Source organism: Pipistrellus kuhlii, unplaced genomic scaffold, assembly GCF_014108245.1.
Source record: "Pipistrellus kuhlii isolate mPipKuh1 unplaced genomic scaffold, mPipKuh1.p scaffold_m20_p_57, whole genome shotgun sequence".
Classification (NCBI taxonomy): Eukaryota; Metazoa; Chordata; class Mammalia; order Chiroptera; family Vespertilionidae; genus Pipistrellus; species Pipistrellus kuhlii.
The window spans coordinates 163,003-187,685 of record NW_023425559.1 but is presented as its reverse complement, the minus strand read 5'-3'; the positions used below and the strand labels follow the sequence as shown (position 1 = coordinate 187,685).

Here is a 24,683-nt window from a genome sequence, read left to right as displayed (position 1 = left end):
CCGGACCAGGCTGGGGTTCCCAGAGTGGGCTACGTGGAACCCTAACCCCAGGAACGTTCTCCTGGAAAGAGGTTCCCAAGCACCTGCGTTTGGGAATGGCTTTCTTCCCCGGTGCACGTGGGTGCAGGAAAGGCCCTGGCAAGTCCTGCACAGCATCTCCTGTGGCACTCAAACCGTGTGCCAGGGAGGTCTCTGCAAATGCAGGATGCTCTGCCACAGCGCACCTGGGAGCGCTCCCACAATCCTCTCTGGGGCGGCCACGAACCACCTGGGAGCGCTCCCACAATCCTCTCTGGGGCGGCCACGAACCACCTGGGAGCGCTCCCACAATCCTCTCTGGGGCGGCCACAGAATTGCCACGGGACAGCAGCTGCCAGCCTGGTCCAACAGCCGCTCTCAGGGGTCACCTTGTGCTACGTGGACCCCACAGCAAACCATGGACCTGAAGCAGGCGCTCTCGCTATGCGGGCGGGAAACCAGAGCTGGCCGCAGGCGGGAGCGGGGGGAGGCGAGGTCCGGGGGGCCGGCACGGGAAGAAAACTAAAACCTTTCTGTGCTCGGTGTCTCCGGCCTCCCGCCAGGGGACATCAGCCGCTCAGAGCGGTGACAGGTCAGCCGCACGCCTGGCTCCGGCTGACATCTCAGGAGGACCCCATGTGGCCATTTCCCAGGCGGGAGCCGAGGCGGAGCGGACGGCTCGTCCGGCCAGCGCACTCACCGGCCCGCAGCAGGATGACCTGGTCGTCCAGCGGCAGCTCGGAGAAGTGCGGGATCCGCTTGGCCCACTCCACCAGCGTGAAGAGCTGCTTGTCGGCCGCCTGGCAGATGTTGGTGACGGGGTCGTTGGGCTGGGCGGGGAGGGCACCGCAGTGAGAGGCGGGCAGCGGCCTCGGCCAGCCCAGGCCCCCGGCCGGTGCAGCGCGGACGCCCCCGCGGACACCACGCCGAGGCCCCAGCCCGACGTGGCCGAGGGCAGGGTTCTGAGGTGGGGGCCCTGCAGGGGCTCCCTCTGGGCGGGGCTGCGGGGGCCCAGCTCCATGCGGCTGTGTGGCCTCCAGCGAACCCCCATCGTCTCTGAGCCCCGGTTCCCACGGAACCACCTCAACGGCCCCAGCTCCACAAGCTCCCTGCACCCAGGGGTGGCCTTCCGGTCCTGGGAGGCGTGGACCTCGCAGAGGCCACAGAACGCCGGCGCCCCCTGCCGGCCGCCCTGCGCTCCGCCGGCTGCCCACCTGACCTGCGCCTCGGCCCTTCCTCCAAAGCTGGGGAGACCAGGCGCCAGCTCCTTCTCTCCGAACAGCGCCCTCACTAGGCAGAACTAACTCTGCCGCCCGCCCGCCCGGGACTCTGGTTGCTTGTGGAGCTTCTGCTCCACCGTGAAGCCTCCCCGCTGCCTCCCCCTCTCTGGACGGGAGAGAAGGGCCGGGACAGGCCGGCCACACGCCAGGCCACGCTGTCTGGGGTCGTGGGGTCACGGAGTGCAGGGAGCTGGGGGCCGCAGCCTGCCGGAGCCTCCTGAGCAGAGAAGAGGGGACCCCCACACTCTGACTGGGGCAGAGGGTCACGGGTGCGCACCTGCCACACAGAGGTGTCCTGTGTCTGACTGAAGGTGGGCAGTGAGGAGCGGCTCAGTGCGCCCCAGCCTCGTGGCGACAAGGGGGGATTCACACACACACACACACACACACACGCACGCCCCGCAGTCACCAGCGCTGGGGGTATGTGGAGAGACTGAGGCCCAGCCCACCTAACGGGGCCGGGCCGCCCGGAGGAGCAGGCCTCCCTGAGAAAGCGGCCCCGAAGCTGAGACGGGAGCCTGAGGAGTCAGCTGGGCAGCATGTGCAAAGGCCCTGGGGCAGGTGGGCGGCCCAGCAGACGTGTCTGGCCACGGAGCCGGGGGAGAATGGTCAGGGTGGGCTGGGCGCCCACGGGGACACGGGTGAAATCTGCACGTAACGCTGCCCGGGGCCTGGGCCCGATGTGGGGCCCCACCACCCGCTGGACCATGGGCCGGGGACCACAGGAAGCATGAAGGGTAAGGGCAGAGTCCGGCTCTGATTGCAGGAATCGGAAAGGCCGGCCCGGGGCGCTGGCTGGCCCGCAGTCCCTGGGGAGGCGGCGGCGGCACTCACCGAGCTGGGGTTCAGCCCCATCGTGGCCTCCACGTACGTCTCCGTCTTGGGCTCCACGGCCAGCTCGGCCTCCAGGATCTTCTCCACCGGCATGTCCTCGTTGGCGCTGCTGGTGGACTCCACCTCGCTCTCGCTGCGGTCCTTGCCCCGCTGCCGCTCCTCCTGCACGGCTGAGACGGAGAGCCCTCGCACCGGCTCCCCGGGGCCCCCCGGGGTCCCCACGCGCCCCGCCCGCCCGGCCCAGGAGCAGCCACCCCAGCCGGAGAGGGAGAGCGGGGCTCCCGGGAGAGGGGCCGAGACGCAGAGGCAGGAGGGCTGCCAGCCGGGCCCTGCCAGGCGGCCCCGGGCGGTCCCCCGGGGGGTCCCGCTGACGGGCTCCCGCCGGCGCCAGGAGCTTCGGGGCTGAGCACAGCAGGCGGAGGAGGCTGAGGCCCCCGGGAAGACCCTCCCCAGCAGCCAACACAGTTGGGGGCACTCACCCCAACACACCAGGGTCCCCAACATCAGAGACCCGCTGACGGGAGGGCGAGCATGTGGGAAGGGGCGTCCGGGCTGGCGGGCACTGGCCCTGCTGCCTCCTCTGCTGTGGGCACTGCCAGCGGGCACCGTCCTGACCTTATGTGACCCCGGGAAGCAGGACTGGATCGCCAAAGGCGCTGCCCACCCCCTCCTGCGGGCGGCCCTGGACCCTGGGGGCGCTGACGGAGGCGCACAGCGAATTCGGGTCCTGAGCCCGGGGCCTGGCCGTCCTCCGTTAAGGAACGCGACCCAGAACACAGTCTGCCCCTGAGTCAGTCACCATGTGCACACACAGGACACACTCATGGCACAAACATGTGCACACAGAGGGCACACACGTGACATGTGCATACACAGGGCACACACATGCGCACCACACACACACACAGCCCCACCAGGCACCGTGCTGCCACCTGCCTATGCCCTCGCTGCCCGCAGGCACCCTGAGGCCAGAGGAGCAGTCACCTGCCCGAAGGCGACAGGCACCTGACCCAGCCGGCTCTTCCTCCTCAGGAGAAATGTGGGGCCACGTATGCCTGTGCGTGCACACACACGTACATACGTGTGCATGTGTATGTGCGCACACACACACCAGACACTGCTCCCTCCGCACCCCGGTCCCTCAGAGTCCGGAGATGGGGTACAGGAAGTGAGGTCGGGAGGAAGGAAGCAGCAGAGGCCCGCCTCCCCCTCAGCCCGGAGCCCCCGGCCCGCAGAGGAGAGAGCTGTGTCAGGACATTTCCAGGGGCTGGGCCGTCCCGTCCAGCTCGGGGTGCAGGACAGATGGGGGCGTGCCTCCTGGCCCCTCTGGGCCCCTCGTCTGGGAGACCCGGGAGCAGCCTGCAGGGCGGCCCTGAGGCCACGGGGCCACGAGTCACTCTCCGAGGAGGGCCGTGGATGTGAGACACGGGAGGGAGCCGGGAGCGCCGGCCGGGGGTCAGGCTCCCAGGGCCCACCCGCCTCCCGACATGCCCGGAGCTCAGCCGGAGCACGGAGCCCGGGGACCAGCCTGAGCTGTGGAGGGCACCCTCTGGGGCGCAGGACGGCGCCCTGCCCTGCGCTGTGCCACACCTCCCGACACCCCGGCCTCGGACACTCCGGCCCCTCGGGCGGGCGGGCGCGCGGCCTGCCTGACCCCCTTCTTCAGGCAGTGGCCTGGCCACCTCCCACGGAGGACACCCCCAGCGCACTGTGTGCCCGGCGCCATCGTGGTGCCCGGCGCCGGGCGTGGTGGGCTCCCAGCCTGCTCTGTGCCGCGGCCTCGGGCTCAGGCCAGGGTGCCCACCTCGCCCTGGCGCACTGGAGCCCAGCACTCTGGCCGGGCTCCAACCCAACCCACTGCCCACCTCACCCTCAACCGGGCCGGGTCCCCCCACCTCCAGCAAGCCCTCCCTGACGGCACCGGGCGCCCAGGGCCATCGGGGGCACACGCCTCCCCAGGGGCCTGAAGGGATCAGAACCGAGGGAGCCGGAGCCGACACAGCCGCACGCGCTCGGGCCAGCCCTGGCCTCCTGGGCCTCCGTTCCCCACAGGCACGGCCCCGGCCGGCCCCCAGCGCAGCCCCGGAGCCCTGAGCTCCCCTGCCTTGGCCACACGAGCCGGTCACCAAAGCCCCGCCCACATCACCGTGCCCCCCGCCGGAGCCTCGGGGAGGGTCCTGCAGGACACCACTGCCCGCTGAGGCTGCGATTTCTCACGAGAACACTGAGGCTGAGGAGGAGCAGAAACAAAAACTGCAGCCGCCACCAGAGGGCAGTCAGCAGCGGCAGGAAGGAGCTGGGCGCAGGCGGGCCACGCCTGGGCCACGGAACAGCCGCCGTGAAGAAGGGAACAGGCAGCGAGACCCCACCCCCAGGGGCCCACCCTCTGAGGGCAGGGGTCATCAAACCTCCCGAAGGGGAAACTGAGGCCACGGACAGCCAGGAGCGAGGGGGAGGCCACTCTGCCGGCCAGGCCTGAGGGCCCAGAGCAGGGCTGGCTGCACCTGCGGACAGTTGCAGTGACTTCGGAGGCGTGGCCCTCCAGGCTACCTGCCGGCCCCGCCCCCAGCCAACGAAATGAGACGGTCCCACAAAGCCAAGCCTGCGGGCACCCACACTCCTGTGCCAGCCTGGGTCCCTTCCCGCCCACCGCCCACCTCCAGCGTGGCCCTCACCGTCCTCTGCCTCTGCCCGCCTCCCCGGAGCCCGTGCTGGGCCCTGGGCACTGCGCCCTCGGAGAGGGTCTGAGCAGGGGCTGCCCCAGGCGCTGGGCGCCACCCGGGTGCGGGGCCGAGGCCGCCCTCTGCTGGCGCGCGGGAGGGGTCGGCCCCGGACACGCTGCCCACAGCGGCCTCGCGGGGAGTGAGCGCCCGTCGCGGAGGTGTGCGAGCAGAAGCCTCCGCCTACCTTCGCGCTTCATGCCCATGGCCAGGCACTTCTGGTAGCGGCAGTACTGGCAGCGGTTGCGCTGGCGCTTGTCGATGAGGCAGTCCTTGTTGTCCCGGCAGGTGTAGGTCAGGTCCTTCCGCACCGTCCGCTTGAAGAAGCCTTTGCAGCCCTCGCAGCTGTACACGCCGTAGTGCTTGCCTGGGCGGGCGGCAGGGCCGTGAGCGCCGGCCCCGCACCCGGGCCCAGCCGCACTGCGCTCCTGTGCCAGCGTCACCGCCAGCAGCTGCCTCCTCTCGGGGCCTCGGGGCCACCCCGGAGCCCGAGCGCCCTCACTGCTGGCCGGCCCAGCCCCCGCCCCCGCCCCACCCGTGCCGCCCGCCTACCTGAGGAGCGGTCCCCGCAGATGGCGCAGATGTGCTTGGTGAAGGACGCCATGTTCCCTGAGGGGTGGGCCGGGACCTTGAGGACGCCATTGAGGCCCAGCGGGGGCTTGATGTCCTCCGAGCTGCTGACGGGGTTCATGGGCGAGCTGAGCTGCGGGGGGAGCGCGGGCTCAGCCTGGCGGCGCCGGGAGCCCTGGGCACACGCCGTGGCGCCCCGCCGCACCCCCACTTTACAGAGAGAAACCGGGGCTCAGGGGGCCCTGCCCGCCCCAGGCCACAGCCGGGAACAGAGGGTGAGCCCCATGGAGCTCCAGAGCGAGCGGCCCCCGCTGGTGGGCCCGATGGTGCAGGCTGCCCGGGCCCCTGCCCGCCTACGGCCCCTCCCTTACTGGGCACTCCCTCGGCCGGCCGGTGTGAGCCCCATAACCGTCCCGGTGAGCCGGGCACTTCGGGGCTCCCCAACACACAGCGGGGCAGCGAGGCCCAGGCACAGCGCGGAGGGAGGAGAGCTGGGGTTCGCCCAGCGGCCACATGCCCGGCCTCGGGGGCAGGGGGGTCTCGATCGCGTGTGTCGGGAGGGGGACGGCCAGGGCCCCCTGCCTCTCCCCGCGCCCGGCGCCCTGCAGGCCGCCCGCTCGGAGGAAGCGTGGGAAACTCACCGGTCACCCTGGCAACAGCTGCCGGGCTGCAATGACACAGCAGTTTTGGTTCCGCTGCGTCTGCCCGGCTCTCGCGCCGGCACCGAAGGCCCCACGGTGCTGCCCGCTGCACCCGCAAGCCCGCCCGCCCCCCAGGCACCGGGACCCCGGCCGGGCGGCCCCCAGCGCCCACTTCTGCAAACCCCCGGCCGAGGCGGAAACCGGGGGACGGCGGCCGCAGCTGCTGCCCCCTGGCAGCCCGGCGCCGCCCCACACAGGAACCTCACCCTCTTCCTTCCCGGGCCCCCCATCCCACCCCCTCCTCACGGGACCGGAAGAGCGTGGCGCTCAGGCACACGCCTGGGAACGGCCCCGAACAGCGTTTCACGCCCCCCAGGCCCGGCCCTCCTCTGCCCGGCGGGCTGGGTGCTGAGGACGGGCACCGCCCCCACGGTGGGCTGCAGCCGCAGAGCCAGCCCCCGGGCTGGCATCCCGGGGCCCCACCGCAGAGCGGGGCGGCCGGCATGGCCGGTGCCGTCCGCAGGAGGCAGGGTGCGGCCCGATGAGGGGACCGCAGCTGAGAGAAGGCGCCCCCGTGCCACGTGCTGCGCCCGGGCTGTGCCGGCCGGCCTCGGGGCGTGGGAACCCACGGGAAATGCCCCACCCCCGGTGTGGCCCCACTGGCTGCAGAAGAGCCCACAGTGACCCCGCCGGGCACCCGCACAGCCGGCCGCAGCTGCAGGCCCGGGGACGCAGCTTATCCCCCATCCTGCTCCTCCGCGGGGACCGGGAGGTCAGCCTCTGAGCACAAGTCCGAGTGCAGGGCCTGGGCTGCGGGCCGCTGGCGGGGACTGACCGGCTAAGGCGCCCGGCACCCCCACTCCCGTCTCCCAGAGGGGAGGCCGCCGGCCGCCGGCACCGGGAGGGGCTGCGGCCAAACACCTGAGAGTGGGGGGACGGCCCTGCGGAGCCAGCTGTGGGGCCCCCGAGGCTGTGAGGGGACCGCTCCCGGCTGCAGCCTCCCCGAGGGGGGACCGCCCCACGGCCCGCGGCTGTGTCAGCTGGCGGCCGGGGCAGGAATGAAGGTTTCCCTCCTGGGGCTGCCAGCCCATGCTGGGTGGAAGGGGCACCTGCCCTGTCTCCCGGCCCCCCACGTGCACGTCCTTGGACGGGCCTGCCCTAGGTAAACTGAGGCAGGGCTGGAAGGAAGGCTGGCCGGGTCCCAGCAGACTGGATGGGCGGGAGGTGTGTCTGGGTCAGTGACTCCCCGGCTGCTGGTGGCAGGTCCCTGCCCGCCCGGGCTCCGCGGCCCTCGGGCACAGAGTCGGCGGGAGCTGGGAGCCTTGGAGGCCCTGCCCGTGTGGGAGAGGAGGGGCTGGAGCCCCTCCACTGGCCCCAGGGAGGGAGGGAGAGAAACACCGATGTGAGAGCGGCCACAAACCAGGGCCTTCCACAGGTCCCTGACTGGGATCGAACCTGCCACCCAGCCAGGTGCCCACCCAGCCAGGTGCCCACCCAGCCAGGTGCCCACCCAGGCAGGTGCCCACCCAGGCAGGTGCCCACCCAGGCAGGTGCCCACCCAGGCATCGAACTGGCAACCCTGAAGTGCACAGGATGACATCCAACTGAGCCAGCAGAGCTGGGCCACCCACTTTGCCCACACACTTCCCTCTCTCCCTCCCCTTCCCTCTCCCTCCCTCCCTCTCCCTCTCCATATATGTGTGTGTGTGTGTGTGTGTGTGTGTGTGTGTATATATATATATATATATATATATATATGTTGTTGTTTTTTAATTGATTTCAGAGAAGAAGGAGTGAGAGAATCATCCATGATGAGAGAATCACTGATCAGCTGCCTCCTGCAGCCCCCACTGGAGATGGAGCCGCCACCTGGGCCTGTGCCCGGACCGGAATCGAACCCTGGTGCTCATAGGTCGGTGCTCAGCCGCCGAGCCCCGCCGGCTGGCCCGCCCTGCCTTTTCTCTCAATGCCGGACAGGCCCACCGGCCACGGCAGGTCCTCGGCCCGCGGTCCTCCTTCCCCTTCTCGGCGCCACGCTGCCAGGCCTCGGCTGGGCCGTGGCTCCCGCAGCCCCTCACCCGCCTCCCGGGGGCCGGAGCTGAAGGCTCCTGCGGGGCCAGGGCGCGGTCCCGTTTCCCCTTTCATATCCTCGGCCCTTATTTCAGTTCCCGCCGGACCGACGGGCCTTACTCAGCCTGGCCAACGCCCGGCCCTGCTCATCCTCCGCTCTCCGCACCCGCCCTTCCTCCCGATCGCACTCGGCCCCCACTGGCCCCGGGAGGCCTCACCACGGCAGACCTGGAGGGGGCTCCGGGCACCTGCCCCTGCCCAGCCCACAGCAGGCAGGCATCCCCCACCTCGCACACAGCCCGGGTGCCAGGCCGGGCGGCAGGTCTGTGAGCACCAAGCTGGCCAGGCCCGAGGGCGTCAGCTCCCACTGCCCGCTGCCGTCTCGGCTGCCCTTTCCGGTGCCCGCAGCCAGCAAGAGGGGGCGGCAGCTACCCGCAGAGCAGCCCGGAAAGTGACTGTGCCCTGCTGCCCCCCGCCTCTGGGTCCTGGGAGGCCAGGGCTAGGGCCCTGCGGGACGGGAGCCTGCGCTGACCCCCAGCCCGGTGAGGGGGGAGACACGGTCGCCCCGGAACAGCCGGCGGGCTTCTCCCCCGGGCCTGGCTAGACAGGCCCCAGCCGGGCCGTGAGCGGGGCCAGGCGGGCCCGAGCCCCGCACCCCGGCAGGGACGTGTCTGCCCAGGGTCTGGGCGGGAGCACTGCGGCCTCAGGGCCTGGGTGAGCAGACGGAGGGGAAGGACAGGCCCAGGAGGGGCCCTGAGAGGACGTGGCCCCGGGGCTGCAGCCTGAGCACGGATTCCCCCTGCAGAGCGCCGAGCCACGCAAGCAGCGTACCCTACGGGAGGGCCAGGCTGGAGTGGTGACCTCTGAGGGCCACGGGCTCACCCAGACCCAGGCTCGAACCCAGGCCGAGGTCACCTTTCCAGGCTCGGCTTCCCAGAGATGAGGGGCCATGACAGCGCTGCCCCGGGCCGCGGGCTGCCACCGAGGTCCGCCCCACTTACCTGCGGGCTGCCGGTGCCGAAGCCCAGGGTGGGCGTGGTGGGCACGGACATGGAGTGGGGGCCCATGGGGGAGCTGATGACGGAGAAGGGGGGACCCATGCCGTTGATGGGCGAGCTCAGCGTGCTGATGGGCGAGTGCAGCTGTCCCGGGGAGCCGAGCGGTGCGCCCAGGCCGGGCCCCAGCGAGGGGTGCAGCGAGGGGGCCGCCATGGAGCCCCGGCCGGTGGGCGAGCTGAGCGGGGAGGAGTTCACCTGGGTGGAGAAGTCTGCAAGACAGAAGCACAGGGGGCCGTCAGCACCCCGGCTGGGACCAGGAGGAGAGCAGCCAGGCTCCGTCCCCCGCCCCCGGGCTCACCCCCCCCCATCCCCAACGACACGGCTCCGTCCCCCGCCCCCGGGCTCACCCCCCCCCCATCCCCAACAACACGGGCTCCGTCCCCCGCCCCTGGGCTCACCCCCCCCCATCCCCAACAACACGGGCTCCGTCCCCCGCCCCTGGGCTCACCCCCCCCCCAATCCCCAACGACACAGGCTCCGTCCCCCGCCCCCGGGCTCACCCCCCCCCATCCCCAACGACACGGGCTCCGTCCCCCGCCCCCGTCCCCAATGACACAGGCTCCGTCCCCCCCCCCCGGGCTCACCCCCCCCCCCATCTCCAACAACCAGGCGGTCAGGCGGAGGGACGGCTCCCTCCACCGCACCACCCGGCCTGGCTCGGCCTTCAGGCTCAGGGCCCCGGGCAGATGCAGGACGAGACGCTGGCAGCCGGCGGGACGCTCCGGGTCCCTGTCCAGCAAGGAGGCCAACGACTGCCATTCGAACCCTCACCGCCCAGGCCTGTCCCCCAGCATGCCTGGGAGCCGGAGAGCCAGCCCCTCCCACGTACTCAGGGGCCAAACTGCAGGCTGTCCTGTGGAGACAGCCCCCTGGGGGGCAGAACCAGCACCCTGCCCAGGGCAGACCAATGCCTGGAGGGAGGCGGAGGCGGGAGCTGGGGGAGGGGGGCTGCCATCACCCCATTTCACAGGGGGAGGGGGACCTGTGTTCTACACCTGCCTTGGCTGCGAACGGCCAGCTACTCCCGGCCCCCGGCCTGGGCCCGCTCCGGCCACACAGACCAGCAGGACCGGACTCACGGCCTGGGTGGCGTCTAGGGGCCCAGTGGGTGCCAGGCCTGGCGTCGGGCGCCGCAGGACGGCATGGCCGTCCGCACCCGCCTTCCACCTCAGAGATTTCAACGCCCAACCAGCGCCAGGTCAGCCTCCCACCCAACACCCCTCACCCCACCCCGAGGGCTGGGCAGCAGGAGACCCAGCCGCGCTCAGGTGGGCACCCCGCCCGCCCGGGGCCTGAGCAGGAGCCGCTGGAGCCGCAGGGTGTCCGGGCCAGCCTTGCCCCTCCTGGGCCTCAGCCTTCCACACCCGGCCAGGGGCAGCGCCCACACTTCTGAGCAGCCCAGAGGCCGTGGCACTATGGGGAGTCCGGTCCCCTCACCCCGTCAGGGCACCCCCCCCCAGCTTGTCCGCCCCCAACAGCCAGGCAGCCCTCCACACCCGGACGACTCGGACCCCCCGAAGCTCAGAGCATCACGGGCTGAGCATCACGCGCACGCCGCGTCCCCATGCCCTCCCCTCCCCTCCCCTCCCCGCCGGCCGCCCCGGGTCCGCTCCGGCCGGGCCCAGGCCCTCCGCCGGCCTCGGGCGGACGGCGCGGGCACCTCGAGCGGGGGTCCCGCGGGAACCGGAGGTTCAGAGGCCCCGCCGGGCCGTCCTCCCCATCAGCTGCCAGTTTCCACCCCGCAGCCCCGCTGCCAGCACTGCCTCTGGCTTCCCCTCCCGGAAGTCCACTTTCCCGCCGGCGGGCCTGCCAGGCACCTGCCTGCACAGCGAGGGGCGCTCTGCCGCGGAGCCCTCGCCAGGCACAGGCCTGGAGGAGGCCCCCCGAACGGGCACCAAGGCGAGGAAGCCCGCGACGGCAGGGGAGCACACGGCCGCCTGTGCGCCATCGCTCCCTGGCGTCGCGCGGCCGGGCGGCCGGCACGTGACCCTGAAGCACCTGCACAGCCCTGACCTCCCCCGACAGACAAGGAGCTGAGGCGCTGGGAGGCACATCCCAGAAGCCCACAGGCCGCTGCGGGGACACGGAGTGCCCGCCCCCCGCCTGCACGCATCTCCGCGGGGCGGACAGGCAGGCGCTCCGCAGAGGCCGAGGGGGACCAGGGCCCGGCCGGGCTGCTGCCGTCCGGGTGGGAGAGAGAGGGAAGATGTATGTTGCCAACATCACCAGAGCCCACACTGGGGCAGAGGCGACCACGGGGGTGTCTGCGGAAAGCCTGGGGGGGGCCCAATCCCAGAAGCCAGTGGGCCTGGCTGCCCCGAGGGAGACGCCCATCTTCCCTCCCAGCCTGTGACTGCGATGGCCAAGAGGGCGAGGGCACCCTGGATTCTCGCAGCTGCCCCCTCTCTCCGCCCTCTGCAGGGCGTTGGGGCGGGGACGGAGGGCCCTGAACCAGGGGCTGCTGGCCGCACACGTCTGCAGGGACACACGTCTGCAGGGACACACGTCTACAATGGCACATGTCTGTAGGGACACGCCTGCAATGGCACACGTCTGCAGGGACACACGTCTGCAGGGACACACGTCTGCAGGGACACACGTCTGCAGGGACCTGCGGCTGAGAGGCTGGGCCTGGGCTGCGTCTTGTTTGTTTGCTGCTCCGGGGCAGGAAGGGGAGGGAGACCCGGAGAAAGCTTGGCCGGAAGGAAGGGAGGGGGGAGGTGGCTGCCAGGCTGCGCCCCCAAGCTCCCCCAGCCCCCAGGCACCACAGCACCAGCCCAGAGCCCTGAGGAGGGAGCCAGTGAGCGGGAGGGGAAGTGGGGGGAGAGGAGAGCGCAGAGGGGCCCCGGGAGGAGGGAGACACGGGAAGGAGCCTTGGCCTCCGAGTGCAGCCCGTCCCCACGGGAGGGGCCTGGCTCCTCAGGCGCGCCCCCATCCTGTGTCCCCCCATCCTGGGCGCCCCGTCCTGTGCCCCGTCCTGTGCCCCGTCCTGTGCGCCCGTCCTGTGCGCCCCGTCCTGTGTGCCCCCCGTCCTGTGCCCCCCGTCCTGTGTGCCCCGTCCTGTGTGCCCCGTCCTGTGCCCCGTCCTGTGCCCCGTCCTGTGCCCCGTCCTGTGTGCCCCGACCTGTGCCCCCCGTCCTGTGCCCCCCGTCCTGTGCGCCCCGTCCTGTGCCCCGTCCTGTGTGCCCCGTCCTGTGCCCTCCGTCCTGTGCCCCGTCCTGTGCCCCCCGTCCTGTGCGCCCCGTCCTGTGTGCCCCGTCCTGTGCCCCCCGTCCTGGGCGCCCCGTCCTGTGTGCCCCGTCCTGTGCGCCCCGTCCTGTGCCCCGTCCTGTGTGCCCCGTCCTGTGCCCCGTCCTGTGCGCCCCGTCCTGTGTGCCCCGTCCTGTGTGCCCCGTCCTGTGCCCCGTCCTGTGCGCCCCGTCCTGTGCCCCCCATCCTGTGCCCCCCGTCCTGTGCCCCGTCCTGTGCGCCCCGTCCTGTGCCCCGTCCTGGGCACCCCAGGGTCGGGGCTGCAGCCATAGCCCGGAGCAGCCTGTGAGCCGGGGCCCACGTGCCTGCGTGCAGGATGGCTGCCCGGCCCCCGGGGCCTTCCTGTTTACACACGGCCACAGACACGCTGGGAGGCCGGTGACAATGGCCGGGTGTGTGTTCTGGAATCTTCTGCAGACACACTCGGGCCAGGAAAGGAATGTCAGGAAGAAAAGGCCAAGCACCCCAGCCGCCCCGGGGCAGGCCCTGCGCCCCGAGCCTGGCCCGCCTCCCGCTGGCGGGCCCCACCCACCGCCGAGCGGCAGATGAGGCGATAAGGTTCTGGAAAGTCCTACTGGGGACCCGGCCTCGTCACCACAGCTTATCTGATCCTCGCTCTGCGCACAGCCCCGGCCCACCCACCGCCGAGGGGCGCACACACGGGGCCTGAGGGAGGACAAACCCAGCCCCTCACCCCGTACACCAGCAGCTCCGGTGGGCCTCGGGGGAGGGACCTCCGGGAAGGGACAGGCCCTGTCCACACAGGCAGCCCGGCCGGCGAAGGGGCCTCACAGAGCTGCCGGGTCAGTCCGGGAAGGCAGCCTGGAAGAGGCGGCAGACAGATCCGGCACAAGGAGGAGTCGAGGCCACAAAACACCAGGAGGCCAGAGCGGGAGCGAGGAGCAGAGGGAGGCGGTGGCCGCTCGGCAGCTCAGGCAGCGCCGGGCGGGCCGGGGAGAGGCGGAGGGCGAGGTCGCACTCCAAGCTGGAGTGCAGTGTCCTCGCGGGACGCCGCCCGGCCGCTCGGAGGTGGCGAGTCTCCGCGATGGGCGTCTGCAGCAGAGCCACCTCCACCGCGGCAGCTGCCGCAGGCCCCGGAGAGGGGTGCCCCACCGGACCCCGCTCCTGAGCTGCACAGGCCCCCCAGCACGGCCCTGGGCCCCCCCGGGCCTCGCAGCCGGGAACCCCCACCGTGCCCTTCCGGCCTCTGCCTGGCAGGCGGGGGAGGACGGGGAGGCAGGAAATGCCAGCGTGTGCTGCTGGGGGAGCCCCAGACTCAGCCCCTCCCGGCAGGCAGGGAACCCCTAGTTCTTGGAAAGGGGACTGCAGGTCCCCCGAGGCCCTCCTGAGTTTGCAGGAGCGATGCGGGCAGCAGGTCCAGCCGGGTCCACACCAAGGCGCAGGGGAGGGTCCCCCGGGGCTGGAGTGGGCCAGGAGCACCCAGGAGAGGCATGGAGTACAGGGGTGCCTGGGAGGGGTGCCCAGGGGGGTGCCCGGAGGGGAGGCGGGCACAAAGGGTAAGAGGCCCCTCGGAGAGCCAGCAGCCACAGGAGAAGGCCAGGCTGGAGCATAAGCACCCGCCCTGCATCTCGGAGCCCGGCCTGGCGCGCCCCCAGAACGGAAGCCCTGCAGGGAGGCGCCCCCTCAGCCCCCCCTCCGGAAGGACCGCTTCCCCTGCGCCCGGAGGAGAAGTGGCCGCCGGCGGGGGCTGCGGTGGGACCACGGCGCGCCAGGGTTTGGGGGAAGCGGGTGTGGGGACAGGGGGGCCTGCAGGCAGGAACTGAGGCGGGCAGGCCTGCGCCAGCGTGCTGGCCCCGGTGCCAGGGGCTCCGCCAGGGTCCCGGCTGTGAGCGGGAATGCCAAGAGCAGGGCTGCGGGCAGGGCCTGGCAGGGGGGACGGACACCACCAGTGCCCGCTCTGGCCTCCTTGCAGACTGCAGGCCAGCTCGGGGCCTGGCCCTCTGACCCCAGAGCGGGCTCCCCCCGGCCCGGCCAGGTCAGTTTACGGCTCGAGTGCTCAGCTGAAATTTCAGCTCCTCCGTGGCCACCCTGCCCTTTGCCCAGCCCATGGCCCCGGCCCCAAATCTCAGCCCTGTCAGCGGTGCCCTCGGGGTGACCAGACACCTCGGCGTGCCTCCCAGAGCCTGGGCCTCCGCGTAGGTCAGAGGGTGCAACCAGGCAGCACAGGGCCCTAGGCAGAGGCCACCAACTGGCCGGAAGGGACCCGGGCACCTCCCTCTGCCAGGCCCCGCAGTCGGTCAGCTGGAGGGGCCAGAACTCGGGCGCCACTCCATACGGGAGTCAGGGCTGGCCCAGACCCTCCCAGCCCTAGAGGAGGGAGGAGAGAGGAGGGGAGGAAGAGGAGGGGGAGGAAGAGGTGGTGCCCGGCCCCCCGAGGGGGGACCAACACATGCACCTCCTTCATCCCTGCCCCCACCCTCTGGCCACAGGAAGTGGCTGTAAGGAATGTCAGCCCCACCTGCTCCCGGAGACCACTGCCCGCCTCTCCCAGTGCTGCCTCCACCTGCCCCCAGCCCGGGCCCACACGGGGTGCCCAGGGGCAGGGAAGGGGAAGGTGCAATACGCTCCGTAACAGAGCTCAGGGCAGGATGATGGGTGCACCGGCACCCAATGAGCCCTCGATGACAAACACGTCTGCACCATCATCTCCACCACCTTCACCACCACCACCACCATCACCATCACCATCATCCCCACCACCTTCACCATCACCATCACCATCATCACCCATCACCATCCCCACCACCTTCACCATCACCATCACCACCACCACCATCGCTATCACCATCGCTATCATCATCACTATCAACATCGTCATTATCACCGTCATCACCGTCATCACCACCATCATCACCATCACCACCATCACCACCTTCACCATCACCACCTTCACCATCACCACCATCACCATCACCATCACCATCACCATCGCTATCATCATCCCTATCAACATCGTCATTATCACCGTCATCACCACCAGCATCACCATCACCACCATCACCACCTTCACCATCACCACCTTCACCATCACCACCTTCACCATCACCACCATCACCACCATCACCATCACCATCGCCATCATCATCCCTATCAACATCGTCATTATCACCGTCATCACCACCACCACCACCACCATCATCATCGTCATCATCGTCATCATCGTCACCATGTGAGCAACCCCTCGCCCTGCCCACTGCACAACAAAAGGATGAGCCAGGGAGGCTGACGGGGAGACGGAGCAGCCCGGGCTGGAGAGCGGAGGGGCAGGGAGGGGGAGGAGAAATTGGTGCCCAGGGCAGCAGCCGCCCTCGCTCAGCCACTCATACAGCCTGGCACTGTGGCTGGCCCAGAGCGGCAGGTGCGGCCGGAGCCCAGCTGTGGGGGGAGGGGGCCCAGCCAGGAGGAGGGTGTGGCCAGGAGGGACACCTGTGACCAGCCATCGGGGCCTGGGCGTGGAGGTGTTGGAGAAGGAGCCGAGGAGTGATGGAGCCAACGCACTGGGCAGAGGGCCAGGGCCTGGCAGGAAGCTGCCCCAACCCCGTGCCCACCCTCCGGAGGCCCACGGGCCCGGGGGCTGTGGCCACGGCCTCACGCCAGCCCAGCCACAGTCAACCAAACGCACCGGCACCACCTTCCCGCAATCCTCAGTGGATGCTGCCACCCCCCGCCCAGCTGGCGGCACTCCTACAGATGCCCACGGCGGCACGGGGGCCCTGGCTGCCCAGCGGCACCCTGAAGCCGGGGGCTCTATCTGCTCCAAAGCCACGTCCATGCCCCAGCGCCTCCCGCTTAGGGAACGTGCTGGGGGGGGGGGGTGCAGGACAGCACACACTGGCCACCCCTAACCCTCCCTCCCGGGTGCAGCCGGCAGACACCGGTCTGCTGCCGGGCAGCTGGCCCAGGCCCCTCGCCCAGTGGTGTAATAGGCTCGGGGGGGCAGGGGCAGTCCGCCCCAGGCCTGCGGGGACTCGGGCAGGCAGCGCGGTGCAGCATGGGTGGCTCAGGGGCGGCGTGGGGCAGGAAGGCCGTGGAGACGGAGCTGGTGATGCTGTCACGGCCCGGCCCACCCGACAGGAGCCCACGGGCCCAGGGACCGAGCGAGACGCTGGGCACAGGGCCCTGCCCCGCCCTGGGCTGTGCGTCCCCCGAGGACAGAGACTCTGACCAGGACACGTCTAAGCGGCAGCCCTATGACGTGTCTCCACGTGCGCACCACACGGCACTCCTTACGGCTCTGACGCCCCGTGGGGGAGCCGAGGGGCCGGCGAGGCCGAGGCCACTCCAAGCCAGAGCAGGAGCCGCCGGCGCGCCGCGCGGTGCAGAGCCGGGCCCGCCAGGGGAGCGGGCAGGGGCGGCCGGCGGGGCCCGGCGGGGCCGGCGCGGGCAGCGGGAAGCACGCTCACCTGTGAGGCCGAGGGCTCCGGGCGCAGCGGCCTCCCGTCCAGGCAGGTCCCCCTCGGCCGCACCCCCCGGCGCCCGCCCGCCGGCAGGAGGGTGGCGGAGGGGGAATTCCTGGTGAAACCCCGGCTCCCACAGCAGCCAGGCCGGCTGCGGCTGGCGGGGCGGTTTCTCTCTAACAGGAAAGGGGCGCTCCTCTTTCGCTTTGAGCGCCCGCGGCTCCTGTCTGTCGTGGAACCGACGCCCGTCTCTCGTCGTCGTCGGCGCGTCCCCCGAGGCTCGCAGACAGGCCACGGCCCGGCCACCTGCGGTGCAGGGGGGCCCGGAGGCGACGCCCGGCGGCGGCCAGCACGTCCCGATGGGCCCGGGAGGGGGGCGCTCGGGGCGCAGCTTCCGGGGCCCCGCACGGCTGGCTCCTCCCGGGACCCCGCTGGAGGACAAACACATGGGCTCACCCAGGGCCTGCCGGGCGTCCACGGAGGAGCAGCCCCGCCCCCACGGGTTCGAGACGGCTCCCCGAGACCCCCGCTGCCGAGGGCGTGAGCACAAGGCCCTGCACCGAGACCCCCACGGCGCCCGCCTGGCAGAGGCAGGCTCGCCCACGGCACTGACTCAGACGGCAGGTGCGGGGGCCGGGCCGGCCGGGCCTCTGCAGGCGGGAGACGGGGCCTCACCGGTGAGACAGACCGAGAACGGAGGCCTGCCCGCCGCCAGGTCTGCCCGCCGCCAGGGGCTTCCCCAGCGCCACGGGGCCGGCGCCTCCCATGGGCGGGCCTGCGTGGGGCTCCCCTGGGCCAGCACAGAGGCACCCACCTCCCACCCACCCAGACAGCCTACCGCACCCCCACCTGCCTGTCAACGCCCGGCTCAGCCTGGCCCCTCACCCCGAGAGCCCCGGGGCTCTGCCCTGAGACCCGGCCCCGCAGGCCAGCCGGGCCCTCACTGCTGGCCACCTCCGCCCAGCCACCCTGGACCTGCTGTGCCAGGCTCTGCCCTCCCCCGCCCCCAGGGTCCCTGGCAGGCACGGGGCAGGCGGATGGAGGGTCTGCATTCTGCACTGAGGAGACAAAGGCCCAGGGGCGAGAGGTGTACCCTCGGACCCAGAACCTCCACCCCCATCCTCACGGGACATCCACCCACGTCCCCAACCCAAGGCCTCCCTCCTGGCCCAGCTGGGGTGGCGGCCAAGGGGCCCGTCTCCGATTCCCTGACAGTGGAGGAAACCGGCTGCTGACCCCACAGACAGGAGGGCGGGCAGGTGCCGGGGGGTGCCATGGCAGCACCCAGCGAGCCACCAGCCCACAGGGCCTCAGGCGGAAGGGGAGGGGCAGACTGAGACCCCAGGAGGGCTCAGCGCGCCCGCCCACGGCCAGCCCTTCGTGGTCACTTGGCAGGACGGCCACTGCCTCCTCAGTCACTGCCAGGACCTCCCACCGCTCCCACCTGCCGTCCCAAACCCCGAAGCCTGACCCGCCCGAGGCCGAGCCAGGGCCCCTCCCCAGCCGCCGGGCCCACTGCTCTGGCCGCCTGGGTAGGCGCCTCCGCCCTGCAGTCCCTGCCAGCGCCCCGGCCTGACCCTCTCGGCCTTGTCACCGTCCACCTGTCTGGGTCCCCCAGCACCCCTGGGTGGCTGAGGCCGGTCGCGTGGGGAGGGCGCGGGGACAGCTTTCACTGCTATCTGAGTGCCCGGGCACAGGGGATGGGGCAGGGCTGGGCGCACCGCCCTGGGCCAGTCAAGTGGCCAATGAGTGGCCCAGTGGCAGGGCCACCCCCCTGGGGACAGGCAGCACCGAGCCTGGAGAGCAAGCCCAGCAGCCCAGCTCTCAGACCCTCCGGAGAGTGGGGGCCTCTGGCATCGGGCGGAGAGGAGAGGGACCCCGAACCATGCCCTCAGGTCCGAGAACTCAGCTCCTGACCCCATGCAGTCCGGGGAGCGGCCCCCGAGCGAAGACACACAGCGCCCGACGCCTGGGGACCCCGAGCACCGGCCCGCGGGCACTCGGCTGTCCCCGGGCCGTCAGCGAGGGCAGCGCGGACACCGCCCGCCGCCGCGCCACGCCCTCACCACAGAGCCGGCCGGGCCAGGCGCGGGCACACCAAGGCCCGGGTCAGCGAGAACCCCTCACGGCCGACGCCACACGTGGGACTCACAGCAGACACCCTGCTCGTGGCTGGCGACCTGAGTCCACACATGACGCTAACAAGCTGTGCGGGCTGATTTCCAGAGAATGAGCTGGAAGAGGTGGCAGGCTGGGCCACGGGCACACCCATGGTCCACAGCCCACAGGCAGGGCCACGGGCACACACATGGTCCACAGCCCGCAGGCAGGGCCACGGGCACACCCACGGCCAAGCAGCCGGCAGACAGGGGCGCGTCCAGGCACCGGCCTCCTGCAAGCGGCCGGAGCCACCATCCCAGGTCACTACACACGAGGCAGGCGGCACGTCTGCAGGACTCGGGGGGGTGGCCCAGCGCCAAGGGCCGGGACTCCCCTCCACACACACACACACACACAGCAGGCCTCACAGCCCAGCGTGTCTCTGGGTAAAAGCACAGACTGCAACCCTCAGTCACGCTGAGAGCCTGGCCGGAAACGTCTCCTTCTGCCCATTTCACAGACAGGGACGCCAAGGCGGGAGCTGCGTGGCCGGCCACGGTCCCGGTGGCAGGGAGACGGGGCGCGCGAGGCTCTCGGGCCGCAGGACAGTGTGGGGGCCACACACCTGGGCCTGACCCTCGCCCGCCCACAGAGCGGGGAGTCTGAGGGGCGTCGTGGACGGCACGGCGCCGGCCGGTGCCCGTCCTCCGATCTCACGTTCCAGCTCCACCGCCAGGAGTTCCCGGAGACACGGCGCAGCCCCACACGGCGCCCGCCCGGTGCCCGTCCCCGCGCGAGGGAGCGGCCGTGGGCCGTCCACGGGAACGCCGGCCGAGAACCACTCCGGGACGATCCTGCGGCTGGAGCCTCACTCCCGCACCACAGGGTGAGCCCGGGCCCAGCTTCCCCTCCGCACGCAGGCCTCCGCCACGGCCCCGCGAGCCGGGCCCACAGCTCCTCGCGGCCAGGAGGACGGCGGTCCTCGGCAGCCTCCAGGGAGACCCCCTCCGTCCCAGCCTTTGTTCCCGCCCTGGGGAGGGGAGAGGCAGAGCCAGAGCGCCCTGAGGCAGGCAGAGCGGCCAGTCCCCTCCCGACCGGCACCGCCGGGGACGCCACGCCGGGCCGGCCCGCCCGGTGGCCCTGCCCGGCTGTGAGAGAGGCCACGCGTGAAGCGCCGGGCCGGCTGCCGGGCCGGGCACCGGGAGGCGTGCTGTGAGGCGGCCCGTGCCCAGCGCCGGCCTCCCAGACAGACCTGCATGAGCGCTCACCGTGGGCCGGACCCCGCGGCCGCGCCGCCCGAGCCCGGCCCTCACCTGCCAGCCGCCTGCGGTCGCCGGCCCGCCAGCCCAGGCCGCCGCCCGAGAGAGAGGCCAGGAGGTGCAGCCGCATGGCGAGCGCGGGCGGGAGGTCCCACCACGGCGACGGCCCCATCGGCCCCCCGCCCGCGGGCTCGGGGTCCCGCAGCCTCCGGCGGCGATGCAGCGTGGCGGCTCGGTGCAGGCGCTGACGAGGAGGGAGCCCAGGAGAAGGAGGCCGGGAGGAGGAGGCCGGGAGGAGGAGGCCGGGAAGGAGGCCGGGAGGAGGAGGCAAAGAGGAGAGGGGCCCGGAAGGGAGGGGGAGGAGGGCCGGGAGGAGGGAGGCCGGGAGGAGGAGGGCCGGAGGAGGGAGGCCAGGAGGAGGAAGCCGGGAGGAGGAGGCCCGGAGGAGGGAGGCCAGGAGGAGGAGGCCGGGAGGAGGAGGCCCGGAGGAGGAGGCCGGGAGGGGAGGCCCAGAGGAGGAGCGGGCTGGGAGGCCCGGAGGAGGAAGGAGGCCGGAGAGGAGGAGGCTGGAAGAGGAGGCCGGGAGGAGGAGGCCGAGGAGGAGGAGAGGGCCGGAGGAGGAGGCCTGGAGGAGGAGGCCCGGAGGAAGGCCGGAAGGAGGCGGAGGAAGGAGGAGAAGGAGGCCGGGAGGAGGAGGCCGGGAGGAGGAGGCCTGGGAGGAAGGGCGGAGGAAGGAGGCGAGGAACGGAGAGGGAGCCGGGAGGAGGAGGCCGGGAGGAGGAGGCTGGGAGGAAGGAGGAGAAGGAGGCCGGGAGGAGGAGGCCGGGAGGAGGAGGCCCGGAGGAAGGAGGAGAAGGAGGCCGGGAGGAGGAGGCTGGGAGGAGGTAGGCCAGGAGGAGGAGGCCAGGAGGAGGAGGCCAGGAGGAGGAGGCGGGAAGAGGAGGCCGGGAGAAGGAGGCCGGGAGAAGGAGGCCGGGAGAAGGAGGCCGGGAGGAGGAGACCGGGAGGAGGAGGCCGGGAGGAGGAGGCTGGGAGGAGGAGGCCGGGAGGAGGAGGCCCGGAGGAGGAGGCCGGGAGGAGGAGACCGGGTGGCCGGCTCCCCAGGCGCTGGGACCTCGTCAGGAATGAGTGGCGCTCGGCTGCCCGGCGCTGAGTTCCCCTTTCCCGCTGCCGCCGCCCTCCCAGACACCTGCGACCACAGCAGCTCCCATTGGCCGGGCGAGCGCTTCTTGGAAAAGGACAGGGACCGGCTCGTTTCCTCAATCCGGCACACGCCAGCCCAGGGCGGCGGCACGGCGAGGGGCCAGTCCGGGCGGCACGGCGAGGGGCCAGTCCGGGCGGCACGGCGAGGGGCCAGTCCGGGCGGCACGGCGAGGGGCCAGGGCCGGGGCCGCGGCGGACCTGAGCTCAAACCCTCCCGCTGGCCGGCCTGCTGCCGGCGGCGGGCAATCGGGCGCCCAGCGCCCAGCCACTGCATCCCTGTGCTCCTCTCCGCCTGGCCTGGGGCCGTGGCCCTGGAGAAGCCCAAGAGGCACTGTGGGAGGGCGCATGCCCTCGGCACTGGCCACCCCACAGCCCTGGCAGGAGGCACTCTGTGCACAGGGCCCTGAGCGCCAGTCAGGAGCATCCTGCAGGAGGGACGGCAAAGGTGCTGCCCAGCAGCTGGGGGGGAGGAGGTGGTCAGGATGGGAGGTGAGGTCCAGAGGGGGAGCCAGCTCAGCAGCCCGGAGGGCGGAGGGCGGAGGGCGGAGGGCCGAGGCGGGCACAGCAGAGCCAGCAGTGGGGAGGAGGGCTGAGGGCTGGATGGACCGCAGGCTGGGCTCTGGGGGGGAGGAGAGGGCTCTGTGGGGGAGGGGCTCTGCAGGAAGCACGGAGGGGGGAAGGGGCCTGCCGGCGCTGGCCGCCCTCCAGCCACACAACGGGTCATTCTTCCGGGCACAGATGTCTTTTGTGGCCCATGAGCCAGCGGCTGGCCGGGAAGTGGCGCAGGGGCCACGGCACACAGCCTGCAGCCCCCGGGCCCCCATCCCCCCAGGAGGCCCGTGGGTGCCTGCCCAGGCTGCGCCCAGGCTGCACGCACAGGCCCAAAGCCCACGGCCAGCGCTGGGAGCGGGGCCAAGTTCTTCCTGGCCCTGGAACCCGCTGCCAGGACAGCCCCGCGCCGGCCGAGGGGCCGCGGTGCAGCGGGGGGGGCAGGGGGCAGCGGTGGCAGCGGGCGGGGCAGGGGGCAGCGGTGCAGCGGGCGGGGTGGAGGGCAGCGGTGCAGCGGGCGGGGGTGGGAGGGGCAGCGGTGCAGCGGGGGGGTGGAGGGCAAGCGGTGCAGCGGGGGCGGGGGGGGGCAGCGGTGCAGCGGGCGGGGTGGGGGCAAGCGGGGCAGTGGGCGGGGGGCACGGTGCGCGGGCGGGACGAGGGGCAAGCGGTGCAGCGGGCGGGGTGGAGGGGCAGCGGTGCAGCGGGCGGGGTGGGGGGGCAGCGGTGCAGCGTGGCGGGGGAGGGGGGAGCGGTGCAGCGGGCGGGGTGGAGGGGGCAGCGGTGCAGCGGGCGGGACAGAGGGGGCAGGGCGGTGCAGCGGGCGGGCAGGGGGCAGCGGTGCAGGCGGGCGGGGTGGAGGGGGCAGCGGTGCAAAGCGGGCGGGACAGAGGGGGCAGCGGAGGCAGCGGGGCGGGGGCAGGGGGCCGCGTGCGGGGGCGGGGGGGCAGCGGTGCAGCGGCGGGGTGGAGGGGGCAGCGGTGCAGCGGCGGCGGGTGGAGGGGGGCAGCGGTGCAGCGGGCGGGGGCAGGGGGCAGCGGTGCAGCGGGCGGGGGCAGGGGGCAGCGGTGCAGCGGGCGGGGGCAGGGGGCAGCGGTGCAGCGGGCGGGGCAGGGGGCAGCGGTGCAGCGGGCGGGGCAGGGGCAAGCGGTGCAGCGGGGGGGGATGGGCAGCGTGCAGAGGGCGGGGTTGAGGGTGCCAGCGGTGCTGCCGGGCGGGGTGGAGGGGCAGCGGTGCAGTCAGGCCGGGGGGCAGGGGGCAGCGGTGCAGTGGGCGGGACAGAGGGGGCAGCGGTGCAGCGGGCGGGGGCAGGGGGCAGCGGTGCAGGCGGGCGGGGGCAGGGGGGCAGCGGTGCAGAAAAACGGGCGGGGGCAGCGGTGTAGAGGGGGGCAGGAGGCAGAGGGGGCACCAGTGCAGTGGGCGGGGGCTCACTGAGGACCTCACAGAAGGGCCGCAGCCCTGCCTCGGTCTCTCTCCAGCGCCCCCTGGCCGCAGGGCAGCCCTCTGCTAACACCCCCTCTCACTTGAAACCCAGCTTGCTGTGGGGCCTCGTACCCCGCTCACCCCGCCTGCCAGTGCGGGTCCGCACACCGGGCCCCAGCAGGGTGACGCTCGCGGTGGGAGGGCGTCCAGGCTCCCCGGGGGCCGAGGGGCGGGGCCCGCTCTGGCGGGAGGGCGTCGTCCTCCGAGCTGACCGATGGGCGGGGCTCGCGGCCGTGGGCACAGGTTCCCATGACAACGATGCGCACACCTCCGGCAGCCGGTTTCAGCAGGACCCTGGCCAGTCCGAGGCGCTCACCTGCTCCGGGCTGGCCGGTCCCTCAGGCCTCCCAGCGGCCGGCGCGGCCGGTTCGGCGCGGGGACCACACCGGAGCGGCTCCCTGAGGGACGGGCTGGGCGGTCCCGCCGGGTGAGCATCCCGGCTTTGTTCCCCAGGCAGCCGTGCCAGCTCAGCTGTGGCTGCTGGTCAACCGTGACCCCCAGATCCTCCTCGGCCGCCGGAGGGCCTGGCCGTCAGCCCGCACTCCGGGCGAGGCGGGCAGGCGGCTCCCGTGTGATCCCCCGGCCCTCACCCACTGAGTCAGTCACTGTGCCCCACGAGCCTCACCCTAACAGCTGCTCCCGCCACCGTCAGCACCCGGGCGGGCCGTGCCGGAGCCCCGCTCCCCCGGCCACAGGGGGCCACAAGCCCGGCACCGGGGACCAGGGCTAGGCCCGGGGCCGGTCCTGACAGCTCACAACACCCCGGGCCCCCAGCACCCCCAACCCCGCAGGTCCCACGTCATCTGGTCCCACCCCCACGTGGCACGTTGATGATGGCAGACCCAGCCTCTGGGCCCCCTGCCCGCTCCCCCACTTGCCTGCCAGGGGCCATGGGCAGAAGAGCGAGTCCAGGTGACGGCGCGGTGGCTGGGTGGCCTCGGTGGTGAGGCTTGGACACAGCCCCCTGCGTGCCGACGCCGGGGGGGGGGGGGGGGGGGCTCTCACAGGGCCGGGCTCGGCGCCTCCGCTGTCCCCACCTCGCACATCACCCACAGCCACGTGGTCACACGTCCCAGAGCCTCAGCCGAGCAGGGCCCGCGGCCCCCTGCCCCCGTGGGGTCTCACCATGGGCCCCGCCCGGGCAGGCCCAGCCAAAGGCGCTCAAACCCTTGGCAAGCGCCGGGAACATGCCAGGAGCTGGCAGAACGGCAAGCAGCATGTGCCGCCTCTGGGTG

General features: G+C 72.5%; 1 protein-coding gene across 2 annotated transcripts in view; it reads right to left on the bottom strand.

The window, feature by feature from the left end:
* Window positions 1-24,683, bottom strand: part of RXRA (retinoid X receptor alpha) — a 76,992-nt gene that overhangs the window by 14,803 nt on the left and 37,506 nt on the right. For both annotated transcript variants that reach the window (XM_045573836.1, XM_036416897.1), the window contains 5 exons: window positions 9,135-9,400; window positions 5,405-5,555; window positions 5,040-5,219; window positions 2,133-2,302; window positions 719-848 (listed from right to left, as the gene is read on the bottom strand). In XM_045573836.1, the coding sequence (XP_045429792.1) occupies window positions 719-848; window positions 2,133-2,302; window positions 5,040-5,219; window positions 5,405-5,555; window positions 9,135-9,400 (897 nt within the window). Of the gene's footprint in view, window positions 1-718; window positions 849-2,132; window positions 2,303-5,039; window positions 5,220-5,404; window positions 5,556-9,134; window positions 9,401-24,683 lie in introns of those variants that run through there.